The sequence below is a fragment of the Frieseomelitta varia genome, unplaced genomic scaffold (assembly GCF_011392965.1).
Source record: "Frieseomelitta varia isolate USP_RPSP 00005682 unplaced genomic scaffold, Fvar_1.2 scaffold_641, whole genome shotgun sequence".
In the NCBI taxonomy this organism is placed as follows: domain Eukaryota; kingdom Metazoa; phylum Arthropoda; class Insecta; order Hymenoptera; family Apidae; genus Frieseomelitta; species Frieseomelitta varia.
In genome coordinates, this window is record NW_025110414.1 from 68,599 (window position 1) to 89,051 (window position 20,453).

The 20,453-nt window shown below is 37.6% G+C and overlaps 1 protein-coding gene and 1 long non-coding RNA gene across 2 annotated transcripts; one reads left to right on the top strand and one right to left on the bottom strand.

Annotated features, from left to right (window-relative positions):
- Positions 1–9: 9 nt before the first annotated feature.
- LOC122534800 lies at positions 10–3,971 on the top strand. The gene is made up of 3 exons (XR_006307993.1): positions 10–100; positions 3,490–3,620; positions 3,953–3,971. It is a non-coding gene; the product is annotated as an uncharacterized LOC122534800 (long non-coding RNA).
- Positions 2,429–7,335, bottom strand: LOC122534799. The gene is made up of 9 exons (XM_043665770.1): positions 7,008–7,335; positions 6,848–6,937; positions 6,120–6,182; positions 5,985–6,050; positions 5,859–5,900; positions 4,996–5,067; positions 4,775–4,908; positions 3,417–3,607; positions 2,429–2,666 (listed from the first exon to the last, which is right to left on the bottom strand). Exons 1-9 carry the CDS (start codon positions 7,089–7,091, stop codon positions 2,461–2,463), a joined length of 948 nt encoding a protein of 315 aa, XP_043521705.1. The 5' UTR covers positions 7,092–7,335; the 3' UTR covers positions 2,429–2,460.
- Between the last annotated feature and the right edge of the window lie 13,118 nt (positions 7,336–20,453).

The window sequence follows — 20,453 nt, forward strand, 5'->3', positions numbered from 1 at the left end:
AAAGTTGGACACTCGGCCGCAACTTGCAGCGATCGGATCGGTCGATCCCGCTCGCGCCGTGGTGGCTTGTTTGTTTACCACATTGTTTGGCACGGACGCGGTTAGTGAAAATTATTTTACATTCTCTTTTTCGTATCAATTTATCAATCTCAATTTGGCTATCTCAAATCTACGTGATCGGATGCTCGTTTGAACTTGATTGTTACGGTTAGATTGAAAAGTGAAATTTCCATTACGTTCGTTGATTTCTACGATAATTTCTAAGATGCTGGATAAGTAGCACGTGGAACTTCTTTTTTGCTCATTGCAGAGTAATAATTCCCATTTGCTTAATTAGATGTGAATATTTGTTCCGTTAAATAGAACAAAACACGTGTTGTATTTTTATCGACATTACCATTATTAAATCTCACTTTTTATTATTTCTATATATTATTTATTAATCTATATATATTCTAATATATTTAATTTCTATATATATTCTATATATATTTAATTAATAAATAATTTATTAATAATTTATAATTAATAATTAAGTAATAAATAATATATTTATTATTTCTATATATATTTTATTAATCTATATATATTCTAATATATTTAATTTCTATATATATTCTATATATATTTAATTAATAAATAATTTATTAATGATTTATAATTAATAATTAATTAATAAATAATATATTTATTATTTCTATATATATTTTATTAATCTCTATAAATATTTGTACAAGGAAATCTCTACGTACAATAATGAATAGAAAAAACTATTCTTATATAATAACAAGATCTCATTCTCTACCTTTTTCTGTTAAAATTTCCATCTCGTTCTTGATAACTTCTACGTACAAAAATAAACAGGAAGAAGTTACTTTTGAATTTCGGCGACTCTAAAATTCCCCAGTTGAAGTTTTCAAAACCTCCGTGCAACAAAGAATAGAAATTACTTTTTTTAAAATAATTTTAATAATTCTTTCACGCCAAATAAACGAACGCTCGTTTCAGTGAAACGTATGCCTGTATTCATGAGACGTTGTTTAATATTCATTAAACGAGCGTTAGCGTGATAAACGAGCACGAATGTTTTTTTTTTTTTTCACTCGGAACGAGTGAGCTTCTTTTTACTATTTCAAATAAATGTATCCCCATAGTTTCGCTGTATAAATATATATATATATCCTGTATACGCAGGACAAAGAAAGTTTTTCCACGAGCAACCAGTTTCCTCAAGGACAGTGATATGAGCACGTTCGGATCAGACCAGTCAGAGCGCAGCCATCTTCCAGATCCGATATAAATACGTTTGCCTCGCTTTCGTGAATTCTCTTAGGTCCGGTTAATCGGGTGCAATTACTCGTTCACCTTGAACCATCTCCCATCCCTACGCAACGTGCATCGAAACGAGGTTCTATTTTTAATTTCGCTTTCCCACTGTGTATGTATGTGTGTCACTGTGTTGACACAGTTGCGAAAAAAATCACTGTATACCGCGAAAAACATTGAATAATCTATTATTTATTTACCGTGATTACGTAATACGGACGTTACGTCTCTTCGATAATAGCCTTCGACGATCATGATTATGCAAATTACGCTCAACATATGAATATTTAATATAACATTCATATGCGTGCAATATACGTATATATCGACAGTGAATGACTCGACGTTAAATACGTTGCTTCTTTGATCTCTGGATCAAGCGAAAGATTGACGCCGTTTGTTTCGTACGTTTGAACGAAGATTACGATATTTGAATTAACAGTTTCACATTTTCATAACTCGTATACTTTTAGAAATGTTGTTACATATTCTACACGAAAGATCACGATAATCGATTTACAGTGATTCTCGTGATTGTATCAGATCTTTCCGAAATTTCGTGTATGTTTAAAAGAACTTGGACGATTGAAATATCGTTGTCCTTGTACGAAATTTTTAATTATTCTCGAGGAAGGAAATCACGATGATGTCAAAGTCGAAGTTCCCCGTCCTGAAAACTTTCCACTCTGCGATCGAAGAGACACGTCTTATCTATAAATTCCTGTGGGACGCATTCTCGTGGAAGAAGACGCAAACTTCTCGCCATGTCTGTATTCTCACGTTTGGTCAATGTGATCTGCAACCACGTGGCCACTGAATATCGATTACTTTGCTGCACCGTGTTCGACGAAATCTATACGATTTGATAATCTTTCACTGATAGAAACTATAAATTTTAAAAATTTTACACTACGATGATATTTTTTTTTTTTAGTGATTAATAAAATTTCTTAACTTTGTCGTATAAATATAAAATTTATCACTCTTGGTGTAGTTTTTAATTCAGGACTACGTTGATTTTGTATTCGTACTGTTCTATTTTCGAACGACCGAATGGAATTTTTAAATTAAACTGATTTACACAAACTTATCTACCATTTAATTTATCGCCACGATAATACATTCACTGTGTGTTTAAGATTTCTCCTGGGTAAAAATTGTAATGAGGCCCAACAGCGATTTAGTGAAGGGTGTCACGTTCTTCAGAGATTCCTCGTGCAACTTTTTCACGTTGACGCGCGTGGAAGTTGCACCGTTTGAGAATTTTCCATGCCGTTTTCTTCTCCGTTTTCTACTGCCACGTCGACCATCCCCGGCACTCCATAGAAATTTATCCGAGCCTGAGATCACCGAGAAACATAAAAGCCACGTTCAACGCGATTAGATCCTCGAAAGTCTTGTTCAAACGAGCCACATGAGTAGCTACGTATCTTCCATCGTATAAACATATAATTCAGATTTATTGTAATTTAGAAGATATCTGAGAAAGCAACCGACGATGTTATGAAAGTAATGATGACATTATGTTACTGCTCGATATATCAGTTATTAGCCTTGCTAACAGGGAGAAGAGAAAGTATATTGATGGTACACTTCAATATACACTCTCTTCTTTTCTTTTTGTAGAAAACAGTGCATAACTTGGGCAAACTAGAGAGATTTAAGACAAACGATCCAATTTGACGACAAATTGGTACCGACGATCTACCCGTGGTGGAAAATAAAACTACGTGGAAGAACTATAATCCATATTTCATCTCTAGATAGAAAATAAATTCGAAATAAAACGTTATATTTTTCTTTCTAATCGAAACTACGTTTATCCATGAAATTGTTGCAAGATATGTTTTCAAGAAACTTTGAGGGAATCCTTGAAAATGAAACTAAATCTCACGTTCAGCCAGCGCAGTGCTGCTATTTATGACGCGAGAGGGAGGGATTGCGATCTAGAGAGTTATTTCAAGAGAATGTAAAAGAGCTCTCTTGATCTATTTGAAACGTACTCTTTCTTAACAGAAAGAACCGTTTTATTTTAAGAGAATGTAAATCAAAGGGGAGAAAGGTCCGGGAATAGGAGAAATCAAGCTTACGATAATAAATGGCGGATTCGGAGGAAGCTTCCACGGAGGCGTAGTTACTTGAGTCCGATTTTTGGGGATGCAGGTGCAGCTGTAGCCGCGGGAGGTGGACGACGTTGGCCAGGAGGTCGAGAGACAAAGATCCCATATTTCCTGGGTGGAGGTTCCGGTGGCAGGGGCGGTGGAAATGACGGCTCGAGTATCTTCAAACGCAACGTTCGTGTATAAAAAAAAAAAAAAACGTGTTTCTATTCTTTGGTATTTTCACCTACGGTTTAACTTAAACATCCGTAAAGAATAATCTAATTTAAATAGAAAGGACAAAGAATAATTGTATCAGATTGCTCGAGAAATAACGTTTCTGATCATTTGAATATTAAATACACTTTTAAGTCTAACTGGAATGGAAGTCAATTATTCACCAAACATATTGATTAAACATTGTTTCTAATTTCTATTAAATAACGTGTCTTTGATTATGTCACCTGTTGCTCAAGGAACACGCGTTGATTTAGGAATGAATAACTGTTTTGACAATCATATTTCAGATTTTAGAAGCAAATACAATGAAATATCCAGCAACTGTTAATGAAATGCTTGTTTTTTAACAGTGTTCTTACTGCTAAATTAACTAACAACTCGAAAGATTAACACGCAACAGGTAAAGATATAAAATAAATAATCGAAGAGGAAATAAAATAAAATTGTTGTTACTAAACAGCGTTCCTGCTGTTAAATTAACAAACATGCAAAAAGCAAACGCAACATACGAAAAATACGCAAAGGCCACAATATCTATCTAAATTCCATCTAAGAGATCTCTATCCAAATTCCACTCCTTCTCTAATCATATTCCTAAATCTACGCAGATTTACGTACGTCAATACGCACAGTACTGATCAAAATCAATCAAGCCATTATCCGAACGATACGTCGATAATCAGTCTTGGGTAATCAGTCGAACGAACTGAAATAATCTTAACAATAATACGGCGATAATCGGATTAAACGACGTCAGCATTAACCCGTTCCGCGGGTAACGAAAGGCCTCGGCCGTTCCGTTGAATGCGTCTTAACTAACCGAGAGTCCCATGGTTTTCCCCCAATTTCGTTCGCCAGACACCGAAATAACTTTACACGTCGCGTCCCGGTGGTCGCGAGTTCTCTAACAGAATTCCCGAACAATCTGTTCGTTCTCCCGCCCCTCCTCGCCCTCCGCCAAGCTGTTACAACGAGTGACGGCAAACCGGCAGTAAGAGGTAAACCGCCCTTCTCCGTCTCGATTTTCCTGACAATTACAGAGGAGCACCGTCACGTACAGGGTAAAATCGGTGCGTCGCGCGAGCGCGTGTAGTTTAATTGAAACCCACCTTGAGATTCTCGGGCGAGGTTCTCGCCTGTCCTTCGCCAAGACACGGCGGCCACGCGTGTTCGTTTTCTCGGTCAGCGACGTCGGCCGCAGAACTCTCGCACGATTTCTCGCCGGACATGTACTGAAAATCAACTACGAATTAACGAATTAACCGGGAAATAACCGCGATCGACGTTCGATCTTTAGTATCTCGCTGGTAGAAGAGATAGTTCCCGATACTTTCTTCACCACTCTCTCCAGTTCCGACAGCTTGCCCTCGGCGTTGATCAGCTCCGTGCTCAGGCGTCTCATCTGGAATCGTCGCGATCTCATTTTGGGAAATTTTTTCGGCGAAATTTATCTCCGTTAATTTTAAATTAATATAGTTGGATATAAAGTTTTGCAATGAAAATGTATTTTAGTAACAATTACGCATTAATAGTATTATTGACAGTTTAGAGTAATGAGAATGAATTTTTTAAAAGTAAATAAGTAAAATTTGTTTTGTATCTTTCGTATCAGGGTTAATTAATTTATTTTAATAATTTTAATTATCTCGAAAGTAAATGATATATATATATATATTATATTTTGTAAAATAAAAAAAATATATATTTAGAAATTAAATGTTTGTCGTATTTATTAATATCTACTTTTTTTTAAATAAATTTAATTTATATAGGAGCTCTTTTTTATTTTCTTTTTTTGTAGATCATAAAGCATCAAAATTATATTTCCAAATAAAATAATAAAAAAATAATAAAATATATAATATATAAATATATAAATAAAATAATAGAAAAATATATAATATATAAAATATATAAAATATATAATATATAAAATATATAATATATAAAATATATAATATATAAATATATAAATAAAATAATTAAAAAAATAATAAAGTATATAATATATAAATATATAAATGTTTATATAAATATAAAATTGTAATAAAATAATAAAATAAAAAATTTTAAAAAACGTGCGTTTGTAAAAATTATTTCTGTTTCACAGAACTATACAGAATTATAAATAAAACAGATGAAATGTACAAAATCTTTAGCCACGTTAACGGAACATAATGAATTCCAAGTTACTTCGTCCTCCAGTTCCTGCGACGTTAATTTCTGAGCTTCTTGCTGAAAGAGATTGATATATATATATATATATTCATTGTCTATCGTCTCCTCTGAACGAGTTTGAAGTTTCCTTCGGACACTAACCACTTTAACCACGACCTCGTCGTATTCCCCTTTCTTATCCTTCAACGCCACCACGTCCTCCAGTCTCTGCAAGAAATCGTTTAAACGAGAAATCGATACGATTGAATTTCTATTAGTATCCGTCAATCGACGCACCGTTCGGTTCTCCTCCATGATCTTCAGCATCTCCTTGTTCGCCTTCTCCATTCTTCTTATCACCTATTGAAAAAAATAAAATGAAGCAGCTGCAGCACAAACTTTGTCGTTCTTGTAAAATTCACTTAATCACTCTTAAAAATATTCTAGAGACATGGACAAAATTTGTTTTCCAAAACAATTGTTTTTCGTCATTCACTATTTACAGTCATTTTTATATTATTTTATATATCGCTATTTATATTCACCGTTTTCATTATTTTAAACAGTCGTAACTGGCCACTCAGTTGAAATTATCGATTGACTGTCATGAGCTTTTGCAAAAGGTTAGTTTGTGTTTATAAATTTGATGAAATGGAACTTGAATTTTTCAAATTTATGTTTCATGGAAGAGGAACAAATAATATTAATTCTCAAGCAGAATTATTGTATTATGTTTCAATGATTAATAACTAGCAATAACTAGGAAATTTTGTTCTATCTTATATCCGAATTCTCTGAATTATTGAAAATAGCGATGAAACTCAATAAAATTGAAAATATTGCATCGTCATAGCCTCCAGTGTCCAATATCATTTGAAATTAAAATACAATCCAGCTCAGCATACGAGTCACGCTGATTTCACGATTTTGCAAACAACTTGAGTGGAGGGCAATTCTATTACTTCCCGAAATAGAAATTCGCGAAAAAATATTTCTGAGCGAAATGTTCATCCAATTGTACTCACCGTAGTGGCGTACCATAGTGCTACGTAAAAGAATACGTGCATCAAAACGCAAACGTAGACGTTGTCCAACACGTACGCCCGTACGAACGACTATAACAAAAATGGAAAAATTGGATATCAGTGGAAATCGTGCGAGTTTGTCTCGTGATTTGCTCTTTACCTGACGATCGTATACATCAACGAGCTTCAGAATCGGATAGGACTTCGCCAATTGGGAGAAGTAGCTCTGCTTTTGCAAGAACATCCTCGCCAATGCAATCCATTAGTCGAGGTTGCAAAAGGGTTTCGCAAAATCCCGCGCGAAAGATGGAAAGTATCGTCGACAGAGAGGCGCACGACGCGAGACACGTCACTTCGATAAACGAGGCAGGAAAATCTGTCAGATGTTACATCACGGACATTTTGAATCGATGCATCGATGACAATTGAATAATCGACTGTCGAGAAATCGATGCATGTATTATCATTGATTAAAGATAGAATAGACATGAAACACGTAACTTTGTGTTTCTCAGAAATTCTCACTGAAATACCGATGAGAGGAGAAAAAAAATCATTGGTTTCTTTTAACTCATTCTAAGCAGTAGGTAAATTGGAGAACTATCGAGTAAAATGATACAAGCTCAGACGAGGAGTGTACAAGAAATTTTAAACTTTAAATTTGTTACAAATAGCTAAATAATTATCGTTGTTTAGAAATGTTGAAAATAATTCAATAGTTTTAAATGAGTTATTGAAATTACTGAATAATATATGAAACAATGAAACGAAAATATAATTAAGTTACTGATTCAATTGTTACAAATAAATAGTTAAGATTATTAATTAATATATAAAAATGTTATATTATATTATTAATATATAAAATATAATAGAAATGCAAACGTAGCAAAAAATGTTTGTTGCTTCCTTGGATTAATAAATGGGAGCTATAAAACAACAAAACTCTAAGAAATGAGTGTACAAGAAATTTTAAATTTTAATTATTACAAATGGCTAAATAATTATCGTTGTTTAGAAATGTTGAAAATAATTTAATAGTTATAAATGAGTTATTGAAATTACGGAATAATGTATGAAACTATAAAACGAAAATATAATTAAGTTACTGATTCAATTGTTACAAATAAATAGTTAAGATTATTAATTAATATATAAAAATGTTATATTATATTATTAAATAAAATATCATAGAAATGCAAAAAATATTTGTTGCTTCCTTGGATTAATGAATGGGAGCTATAAAACAACAAAAAATGATAAAATTAATAATTACTGTAACAGAAATATTATTTAAAAATTCACTTCTAAAATTTGGTCGATATGTACATATATGCGAAGTATGCAACTCAATTGTTTGAAGTTTAGAAAGCGAACATTAAGAAAATAAACAGTACTTTACATTTTATATTATTAAATATTTTATATTCTTCTATATCCTATCATTTTCACTCGTAAAATTTGACTCGTAACACACCAATTCCAAAATAATTCCGTAGCAACAAATATTTGGAAGATAAAGAATACTGCACAGTATTTTATATTGTCTGAAAACAGTTTTATATTCTCATACGCATCGAAGCACTGCGTATTCTCTGTTTTACTAAAATAACCTTAACCCGACATCATTTATTGAAGAAACAGAATTACGCTCTGCCTAAATCCCTTTATTAGTTCGACGAAAATAGCGCGCAGAGTGTTGCAATATTAATAGCTATTAATTCCCACGAGCGCTGTATATTATTCCATCATGATGTTCATTCGAAAGCACAGAATAATGCGATCAACGCGAGGCGTAACCTATAATAGCTCCAATAGCACGAACCGATAGTGAGTCACGCTATTTTTTCTTTTTTTTTTTATAACTTTTCTCCACCTGTATCAGAAATTCAATTAGTTCGAACTACAAAGAACGTGCAGAGCAATTACAATCGTTGATACAAGAACGTAACGTTAAAGTCCGAGAGAAAACTCCATCGGAACGTGTACACGCTCGAGGAAATGCATTGAATAATTGAAACAGCAATTGCGTACGCAATGAACGTCACAACTGACTAAATTTCAATTAAGATATCGTTATTATCGATGGCTCAAAAAGAAGCTAACAACACGTTTATCGGGCGGTGTCATTAATTAACCATGGGCATAATTCATCCGCTGTATTGGATAGAGAAACCATGATTCGCGGATAATCGTGTTATTGAGTTCCTGTCTCGATGATTGACTTAATTTCGCAAATAATTTAACATGGTCATTGTATAAAAAAATTTCATTGCGCCTATCAGAACATAGACGAGCAACACGTTCAAATAATTCAAACAGAAGTGACAAATACAATAAGCTTAACGTTATATAACTTCCTCGTTTCATTACGCGTATATTACTAACAGTATATTAAAAACTATGAATAAAAAATGAGTATCTCGAACTGTCTACGGCGATTGCGTAATACGTACTCTTGGTAAATAATTGTTTTCATGATGAAAAATTAATATTGCACGTGATATTACAATTTATTTTACTTCGAAGCGGTGAACATTAATTTTAAGCCACAGAGTGATTCTGTGTAACAACGCTTCACGAAATATCGTCGAAGATCTTAGAAGACTTTTGTTTCTGACGGATATTTCGAAACTTATGATTTATAAAGTGACAGATCTATTCTCTGTTTTCTTTTTCATTAAATATCGTTGTATGAATGTATTTCGTCTGCGTTTTCAATAAATGAAATCTCTTTTTATAACTATTGACTTCATTGATTTCCAACGAGAAACTTATATGATAAATTCATAAAACACGTAAATACGTAATGTAAAATGAAATAATTAGTTTCGATGAACTTTTAAACGAATATTAAAAACTTTACATTTCCTTTCGAAATATTTATCTATTGTTTAATCAAAATACACTTTGCTTGAATGCTAATACCATTCTTTCAAAAATTTGTAATCTTTGCTGGCTCATTGGTAGAAAAAAATTTTAGATGTTGAAGAATGGTGTTGCGAAATTTCATTTTTTTTTTTTTTTTTCACTCGTTCGATTTTTAACAAAAGTTTCTTTACATCGTAGGCAAGTCAAGTAAGCGGTCAAGTAAGAAATTGCTTTTCGAAAACGCTTCGAGTTCAATTTATGATGATTTTGGATTTTTCATTTCCATTTAGCTGAGAGGAACAAAATTTTTGCCCAACAATGTTTCCCACGTTGTGGAAACACGTATGCTTCGTTCAGGTTGCAGGTGACGTTCGTAGCGTTATTGCAAAGTTTATGTTCATACAGGGAAATTACACGAAAATCAGAATTCATTCTCGCGCAAAATTCCAAATAAATTAAATATCCGAAATGGATTAAAAATCCGATGTGCATCGCATGCATCGAACTAACATTTCGTTTCATGTTCAATTTGGAACCGATTTAATTACGAGCTTGACTTTTTTGACGGATAAATTCCTTTCCCATTGATTCCCCATTTGATGAAATTACAATGAACATTCCGTTCGATAGAGCTTCCAATAATTTATCAAATTGATAGAGCAAAGTGTAGAGTTTTCATAATTCACAATTGCTTTCTTACAAATAAATAAATTCTTTCGATAATTCCTTTTCCTTTGACAAAAATTTCCATCAATTTGTTTTCAATTCTTTATTAAATTGACATAATGAAGTGTATAGTGCTTTTATTGCTGTATAGTGCTCATTAGAGTGGTTGACGTCGGTTTGAATTAGTTTACGTTTGTTTTAGCTTATGTTGCAAGCCACGAGATGTCACGATTGTTCTTAGAATGGGAAATTTTTGGCAATTTTTTAAGAAACATTATTAGAGTCGTTAATTAATTATTCCTAAAGTGTAATTTCTCTGCGTGTATTTCTATTGAATTCATTTTAAAAACTAGCTCAATGTTCGAGAAAATTAATCATTTCGCCAGAAAATTTCACCATTTAAAGTCACTTTCGAAATAAACTCGCAAACTGTCAAAGTAAAATCGTGTTTTAGAACGAAACCAAGTGAACCCTAGTACATTTACATCAATCGAAATTATCGATTTTCAATTTTCAATCGTCATCGGATACAGTTACGCACTTTCGCTGTACGCGCGAAACACGTGAAGAGGTTAAGCGTTTCGCAAGAAATGTGCTCTACACACGCGCTAGTGAAGGGTTAAAGTTTCGTCGCGTAATTTCTCGTTGTCGTTCGTTAAGCGACTCGATTGAACTCGGCTCGGAATGAGACGAGACGCGTCCAACGACTTTATCGCGCTCGCCGCTCGTAAAGTAATTCCCCGATGATTTACGGCGATGCTAATTGGTACGTTCGGCTTTGGCACAAAGTTTCAACTACATTTCGTCGGCCATCGCAGTTTTCACGAGGTCCGATCGCGAAATCGCCATCTCGGAAATTATCGTCGAATTCAACTCGCGTTTCCCCAGCGAGCGCGCAAATTTTCCACCATTTGTTCGGAAGAGCCGCCGAAACACGGTAATTTTAATGCGTCAGCAACGAGAATTTATTCGAACGGTCTGCTTAATATCAGCGATTTTATATAATGTATCGCGAGGGGGAGGAGAGAGAGAGAGAGAGAGAGAGAGGTGCAAGAAGAACCGAAACGCATTTCGGAGGAAACTCACGGTAGTTGAGTGTAATACCGATAATGAAGAGCGGGAGAGCGGTGAATGAAAATTGCGAGCACGGTTTATTGATTTACTACAACGAGCGCGAGCTTGCGTTTTAATTGGCTTAATGTTTGTTTAATGTGGAGCACGACATCGGCCCCCTGTCTGGCTGGTAATGGGAAACACCGTCGTGGAAACGGTTAAGCGAAAACAATCGAGGATGTTTGCTACGAGGCTAATTAATATCAACAACGACGCGAAGTGAAGAAACGAAGGTGGATAATTAGCGAAATTAAATCTCCCATAGGGAAACGTTCGCGCGTTTTCAGCCTTTTCAGCCGAGGCAGTTGCGGATTCGCCCTGCGGACTGGTACTCTCGATTCAAACGCGGCATTGGTATTTCAAAACAATGGGGCACCGGTTTTCAACGCTTTTCCGCGGATAATTCGCGAATATTTCCAAACTCAGAGGCCAGAGTTGTAATTGTTGCACGGATATTCGTATATACACGCGACACAATTTTCGAGCAAATTTCTTTTGTTTCGAAACCGTGAATTTCCACGAGTGCTAAAGAAAACCATTTCCCGCGTTAAGAACATTTAACTTTGTTTCACGAGCCACTGTTTCAATTTCATTTCTCCTAAATATTTCTCCAGTCGTGGAAGTGAAAGATAAAAATGCGCAGATTTTATCAATTTTTTTTTCTCCTGTTTTCTTCATTATTCTCGTCTTTCTCTTTCTTTTTTTCTTTTTTTTTTTTTTTTTTTTTTTTTTTTNTTTTTTTTTTTTTTTTTCTTTTTTTTTTTTTTTTTTTTTTTTTTTTTTTTTTTTTTTTTTTTTTACTGGTGTTCCGGTATTTTTGTTCGAGCGAATGGCGGATCGGTAAACGAGGTATCGATACCTGGTAACCGATGATCGATTCTTGTTTGCGCGACGGTGCGAGACAGCGATCGCGCGGGCGATGAATTTTTCACGGCTCTTCGTCCGATGTCGCGTCCCCTCCGCCGGTAAATTACGGTTTTGTTTGGCCCGTTTCGCTCGTGCGAAACGGTGATTCTTGATCGAGCCGATCGCGGGACTTAATTGCGCGCGTTAATTCCGATTTAATCCGATTGGCCGACTGCAAATTACGCGATCGCGTTCGAATTTCAGTTTCCGATTAAACGCCCGGTGAAAGACTCCACAGTTCCAACAAGCCTGATTAAACAACGAGTAAGATCGTCTTGAACAACTGTCCGGTGAAATCTCTTGTTTCCCGAATTTTTTAAAACACTGAGGATATTTGTTTCTATCAGCCATTTGCTTCATAACCTGTTGGAAGGCAGGTCGTGGCACCGGTTCACTTGGAACTTTGTCTTACACTGGAAATTAACCAACGTAAATTACGTTGCAATGTATAAATTTCAATAGTGTGTAAATCTCCAACACAATATCGGCGATTATGTTTATTAGAATTGGAGAAACAGCACAATTTTTATTACCTATTAATTTACGTGCGATGGGCAAAGAACTTTCCCAACAATTGCAACCAGATGTCCCAAGTGCTGTACCATAAACTGTAGAGAAAGTTAGGCCTGGGACTTGGGATTGTTTGTGGCGAATCCTCCAGGCCTAGCGTTTAAAATACTGAGGTTTGTGCGTGTGTGTTTATGCGTGTAGGAATGACGAATTTTGGGCAGATGAAAAAGGCAGTTAGTATTGAGAAGCCAAAGAGAACAGAGTGAGTGTCGAGAAGTCGAAGAGAACACAGTGAGTATTGAAGAGCGAAAGAGAACAGGATGAGTGTCGAGACGTCAGAGAGAGCAGAGTGAAAGAGAGAAGATAGTGAGTTGAGTTGTGAGTCTAGCGAGTTTAGCAATTAAGAAAAAAATAAACAACTATCTTTTATCAAAATTCCCATAAATTAGCCGGGATTCCTACAAATTGAGGGCTCGTCCGGGATTCCTACATTTATTTATTCGCGGAAAATAAATTAATATTTATTTGTCCTCTGTATATTAATTCATTATAGTGTCAAATAGCTTCACCACGAAATTACTTTTCTGAACACTCGGAGGATATTGTTAATTGTGCAGTCTAATTAAATTAACGTCTATTTTTGCCAAACTTTCATCATCCTCTCCTCCAATTATGAATCCGTTATCAAGTGACGTGAAACTCAAAAGATTAGCAAAAAAAAAAAAAAATAAATAAATAAAAAAATAAATAAACCAATATCCATTCTTAAAAAAAGGATGATCGTTGACCAACAAATCTCTCATCCACTCGACGAGTCTCGAGGTATCTCCAAACTCTGGACCCCGAGAGAAACGCGTTTGTCCAAACAATCTAGCCGGGCCCCGGTCAAAGCGTATTAGAAATTAATCCCGGGGCGATCGGCTGGCCGTTTTCGCGAGGAGGGGGGTGGATGGAGGCGATCGGCGTCGGCGTTCGATTAAATAAACAGGGATTAGCACATGAAAGGCAGCGACAATCGTGGACCGCGCAGAAGGGAGGACGCCACTTGTCGTTTCCCATCGCGCCTCGCGGCCTCAGGGTTGACTAACTAAATACGAAGTTAGCTGCGTAAAATGGGGCCCCGGGCCAGGGTTAAACCAACCTTAAAAAGCCTAACTCTCTCTTTCTCTCTCTCTCTCTCTCTCTCTCGCGCGCCGTGCAAACACGCCGCGAGTCAACTGCGAAAACACTTGAGATCACTTAGGAGGAATCACTGTGAGTTCCCCTTTTGCCACCCTTTTGCGATTTTCGTCCCCCACCCGCCGCTGTCGCTGACGAGAGCCGATGTTTATGTAAAACAGTAGCCGATATGGATCGACGACGAGTGTTCCTATCTGGTCTGTCTGGCCTGTCTCTCCCTCTGTCCGTGCCTGTGTGCGTTAAACGAATCTTTAGCCGCGGCTGGATTCACTTGACGCGTCAAAAACGTCAGTTACACTGATCCACCGAGGGTGTAGGAGGGGGTGGATCGCTTTTGTCGGCATTAGGTCGCGGACGAAGGCTCGGTAGTTTGATGGTAGGAAGCCGGAGCCTCTCTAAGAGGAGGGGGTGGCGGTGTTGTTATTTCGAGGGTGGCTGATTGGGACGAACGATTTGAAATTGGGGGTTGGGTCTCGATGCTCTTATTAACGACGTTTTCGTTTAATGAATTGGCAATCGGCGAAATTAATCCTTTGGGATCCTTTGTCACGTCTCGAGCCTCGATTCAGTCAAACTGCAGTTTAAATTTTTATTTAATATAAGTACAAGGAGCTCCACGAAATTTCGTATGTTTCTCTATTAAAAAAATTGGATTCTCGTTCCTTCGCAAATTGAAAGATACGCTGAGAACGAAAAAAATAACGTCTAGTATTTGAAATTGATCTCTGCAAAGAAAGGAGAAAAGAAAAAGGACCACCTTCTGCTTTTCTACAAAGCAGAAGCTTTAAACGTCCGTCGCGTCGCTTTCTCTTGGAACAGAGCGTGTGCGAGAGCGTGTCACGGAGCGCAAACGCAATTTCCAGGCGAGGGCACCCCCGGTAAAACAAACTCGCGTCGTCTGGTCGTTTCACGAGCGAGTTATCGCACGATCGGCGCGTAAGAGGCGAAGATAAAGGCGGGCAGATACAGAAGGACGGATCAGTGAAACGGGCGGCTTGGCAGGAGCAAATTGGTCGGCCCATGGAAAACAGGATAACGCCGGAGGATCGTGGATCCTGTGGATGCCGCGCCTAAATAGAGGCGGGCAATAGCATCGGGACATAATCGATTTGCCGTGAACTCATCCGTAATTCGGGGCCACAGTCAGCGTGACAAGAAAGTCTCGACGCCGGCAAAGGCGCCAGCGAACCGAGAAATTACTCATCGTTCTGATTGAGGTTAATTAATTAGATAATTAAGTCTCCCCGCGACGACGACGACGACGACGACGACGGCGACGGCGACGGAAGATGGGTAGAGGAACGTCGTGCTGCTGCAGCCTTCTTCCGTTCTCTCCCTTCTTTCCCAGGAGATGATTTCGCGACGGTGATCCTCGTTATAAAAATGCTCCTCATTATTACCGGAACTACCCTCTCTGACGGTCTTATCTCATTAATGTCCTTGCTCGAATTCAGTGCGTTGCGACGCTCCGACGTTGGCATTCCGTTTCACGCTGTGATGGGACTTGTGCTTGGCGATAAATTGATATTTAGCGGGAGATCTCTCTGCTGTTAAAACGATCTCTCTGCGATTGGGTGGAAGCGGTTAGTTAGGAATCAACGGTTTATCTAGAATCGTACAGTACCGAAATATCGAAAGAAATATTGAACGAATCCGCGACGATGTTCAAAAGTATTATTACGGAATCCAACGAATCAAATTCATCGAACGGTTATTCGCTCACATCCGCACATCGCGTTGCCGCAACTTTCTCCTGTAATGGATTAATTAATACGACGTAATTGATTAGTCGAATTAGGATCAGTGTCGAAATGGAACTATGTTCTGCGGATGATTATATACGTACGTGGTAATTAGTTTATTGTTACTACGTCATGAAATGCTATCAGCGAACCGTAGAAGGATCGATAATACGAGTGTTTCGCGGATTTGTATCAACGCGCAATACGTTTGAACGCAAATCGAATGATCCGCGAGTGCGCTCGCTTTTTAATTTCATACGCAACTACGCTCGTCAGCCAATCAAATTTTCCCACGCGCGTTTTCTATTTGTCAGGGCAGCGGAAAGGAAGAGAACGATAATAAAAAAAAAAGCGCAACACGTGATAAAATGTTATCAAGCGGAGCAACGTCGGAAAAATGCTCGAATTAATTTCCCATCCCCGATACGAAACGCCGGCCCCCGAATTACCGAATAAATATATCCTGCGAAATACGAAATCCATCGCGTGAAAAAAAATTCCCTACACTTTCACGTATACACCGATAAAAATTTCAACCTGGGAGAGAAAGAGAGAGAGAGAGAGAAAGCAGCGAACGATAAATCGATAAATCTCCGCGTGCCGTTTTATAACGACGATTTATATTTCACGAACTACGAACGTTGCCGCGGATAACGACGAGGGTCGCGGCCCGCGCATGAAAGAACTCTTTACACGGTGACACTTAACGAGAATCTCATAATCTTGCAGGGAACGTCGATCTGTCCCTCTCCCCTCCCACCTGTCCCTTCCATCACTCGACTTTTCCCTGCGCGGCCGGGAAAATCTCTTTGATGCTCTGCCCATTGACGCTCGCGGTTTAATATTCCGTCACGAATATTAATGCCCTCCCAGCAACTGCCGCTCGTAAATCAGCGAACCTCCCCCCCTCCTCCCCCCCCTCCTCCTCCACACCGCTGATGCACTTTTCACTGTGGTTTTTCCGCGCGTTTCTTCTCCATCGCTTTTTCTCTATGCTCTTCTCTACAGGGTGGTACAGGAGTGCAAGCGTTTCAGATCGTAGATCAGTTATCGGTGCGTTTTGAAGGAAAATTTCAAGGGGGGAGGGGGGGGAGATAGTTTAGAGAGTAGTGCTTGCTTAGGATCTTATTTCTTTTTGAAAGTACAACGGGGGTATGTGCGTTCAATAATCATTGAATCATAATTGTTGATCGAGTATTATGTGCAATTGCATATGCAATTTGTATATTTATGAATATATATTTCATTCATTTTACCAGAAGAAGAGATCACTTTACATAGTATTTCAGAGTTATTTAACGCTTTTATTCGTTCACGTTTGAAGCCAAATTTTTTTTTTACTAACGGTAAGCGTATCTCGCAGCAAATGTTCGTTTTTTCATATCACGTTCGTAACAAGTTTATATTACCAAATTCATACCGTAATACCAAGTTCATACCAGATACCAATCTTCTACTTAGTAATGATAATTACTACCAAGCAATGCAAGTAATAACGAACGTGCCGCAATATGTGAAGAATTTGTTGACTACAAATTCTGCCAACAATTATTATGTTGATCACATCATGACTGAAATAACATCAAGATCGACTAATTAACAATTGACCGGAACAATCATATTGATAATTTCAGTCGCTGATTAGTAAGAATTATTAGTCGTTGGCCATTTTAAACAATTAGTAAACATCGATCGTTAGTAATATTCATGAATCACTCATAAATCGTTAGTCATATTAAATGACTTCAAGATTGTCTCGATTGAGATAATATGAAAATCGACCAAATTACATTTCGAAACAATTACTCCAAACCACCCTGTATATATTTTCACTCTTTTTCCACTCACGTCTCTTTCCCATGTCGATTCTCGCGCAGAATTTCCACCCTTTCTCTCCTTCTTCTCCACCACTTTCACCGCGTCTTTCCATCGTTTCCCTTTTTCATCCTCCGTATTTCTGCCTTTGTCACCGTCGTTCGGCGGATGTCTCCCTCCGATCCTCTCTGTCTCTCGCCGGTGATACAGTGATTCTTTCGACGCAACGGCGGCGCCCCCTAACTCGCGGTCCTTCCTACTTCGCGGGGACAGCAGCCTCGCTGATTGAGAATAATGCGAGGTACCAATTACTCGCTGGCATAAAGAGGAATTCATTAGCGAGAGAAACGCGCCGCTGGGGTATCCTCTCTGTTTGGTTTTCCAACGGGGGCGAGAAGGACGAGCGACGAGCCCGGCGCGGAGGGCGAAAGGGAGAGAGCAACTGCATCGGTTGCACGCGCGGCTTTTGTGCAACCGGGATGTGCCACGCTACCGGAGCACTTCCTGCATTGTGCCTCGGGACGACGACGCGTGGTCGAATATTTTATTCCGCGCGAGACAGAGAGGTCAATGCTTGACGCTTTAATTAGAAAAGAAGCTGCACAGGGGATGGAAGAGGGGAAGATATTTCATACTCTGATGCACCCTTGATTCTTTCCATTTTTCGGTGACCCAGTGATACCATGTTTCAGAGAGATAAGATGAAAATGTCAACTTTTTCACGAAAAAAAGTAGAAAGGTCAACTTTTTTTTTCGTAGGAAATTGCATTTTGTAGGAAATTTACACGTACACACATGTGTGACATGGCTCTTTCAACGTTTAAAATTAAACTCTTTGTTTGGAATCCATTTCTTTGAATTTTTTTATACTCGTAAAACTACAAACTTTATATATAATCTATTGTTAATCAAATCAAATTAACATAGGACTTAATCATAAATATTATTCGTTTCTTAAAATACCACTGTAGATTTATCTGTTGCATCCTAGCAGCTATTTCACAGTAAACATAGAGTTAAATGACATAACTCGAATGTGTTTCCTCAGTAGCGAACAACTAACCAAACGTATCGATACTTAATCTCACACCTGATTTCGAAGCATAATTTCTCGGTAAATTTTCACGCCAATTTCCCCGAAATTTACACGTGTCCAGAAATATCTTTCCTGTTTAAATGAATGTGTAACGTCATACTGTTTGCACTGTTGAGCAAAGTTGTAAATCCTTTCATCTGCACGCGCAAATGGCGAACGCTGTACATGTATATATATATCACGCTGTCTTCTTCTCTTGTACGAGAAACGATTACACCTTTATGGTTTTACAACTGGGGAGCAGATTCTTTTTATCTGCGGATTCGATTGGGGAAGATCCGCGTTTTCGAGAACGCCTGTCCCCTTCGAAATTCGCTTTATCGTCGCTTCCCTCCGCGTATGTACACTTATTTCATGCTCGGTGGAACATCGAAGGAAAGCAGCTTGCTTACTCGATAAGAGGCAAAGAAATTCTTGTAAAATTTCCCTCCCCTTAGCGAAACGCGTCGCGTAATTTAGGACTCGCGTTGCACCGAAAACACGGGGAATATTCTTACCAATAAAGTGTCCAAAAAATTTTTCCAATGATTTATATTTCTGATGTGAAAACGAGGACTTTATTTTCGTTTCGTCCCGCGATGGTAGAATTTTTATAGAATTTATTTTTACGGTGCGCTGCGTACGAGACACTTCATCGATCATTGCAATTTGTAAAATTTTCTCGATATTTTAGTATCTCAATTAAATTATCATTTTCTTCTTGTTTACGGCAGTTCTATTTCATAGTTAGAAATGCGTTTAAATTAGAACTCTCTTCTTTTCTGCTTGTTCACTAACGCCGTTGACCTAGATCTTCGTAGATCTAGATTCTTTCTCGTTCTGGTATTTAAATCGTCATTATGGTATTTAGTGGACGGAACAAATTCGTAGATACAAAACCGTGAAATTGCATGAATATTTGTAGTATAATCATCTCAATAGCCCTCGTGCATAGGATGATTTTAATAACTCGCACGTCGTGGCCAAATTAGATTCGATTCGATAGCATATCCTTTCTCTTATTATACTGTATTTTTTAAACACTTTAATATAATACAATTATTTTATATTATTATATTCTAACTTAATTCTAATATAATTATGCAATAATTGAAGGAAGAATATATTTAAAAACATTGTCACATTTTTACTGCATTCCCAAATTTTCATATTGAACCTTCATTTTCTTAAATATTTTGGCTTATTTCAACTTCAAAATATAAAACACAATTCGAAGGGAAAAATAAACATCGTCAACATTTTTTACCAACGTACAATTCTTCCAACGGAAATCTCTCAAAGACAACACGCATCGAAAAAATTTACTGCATTCCCAAAAATTTCTGTCCCCGTCCGATAGTCAGATGCCGCGTGCTTAAACGCGGCGCCCAATTACCAAATTAATTAAATGCATCGAGCGTGTCCGCGTGAACGGTGGCTGAATCATCGCCCTGGCCCGAAAATCCGACCGAACAATAACACTTGCTCTGTCGGCTGTCATCCGGGGGTTGACGATGCCGCACCTAGAGCAGAGCGTGCCGCCTGGCTGCGATGCTGTCAGTCAGCGATCAGCGAACCGTAAGGAGAGCCCATTGTGAGCGAAAGTATAACAGAGAAATGGAATCGGGGCTGTCGCGGACCGATCGAGGGTCAAACGAGAGTTCTGGCGGTGTCCGCGGCTATGGGGGGGTTGCTCGTTCTGATTGGACGTCAGCCAGGAGGACGCGTT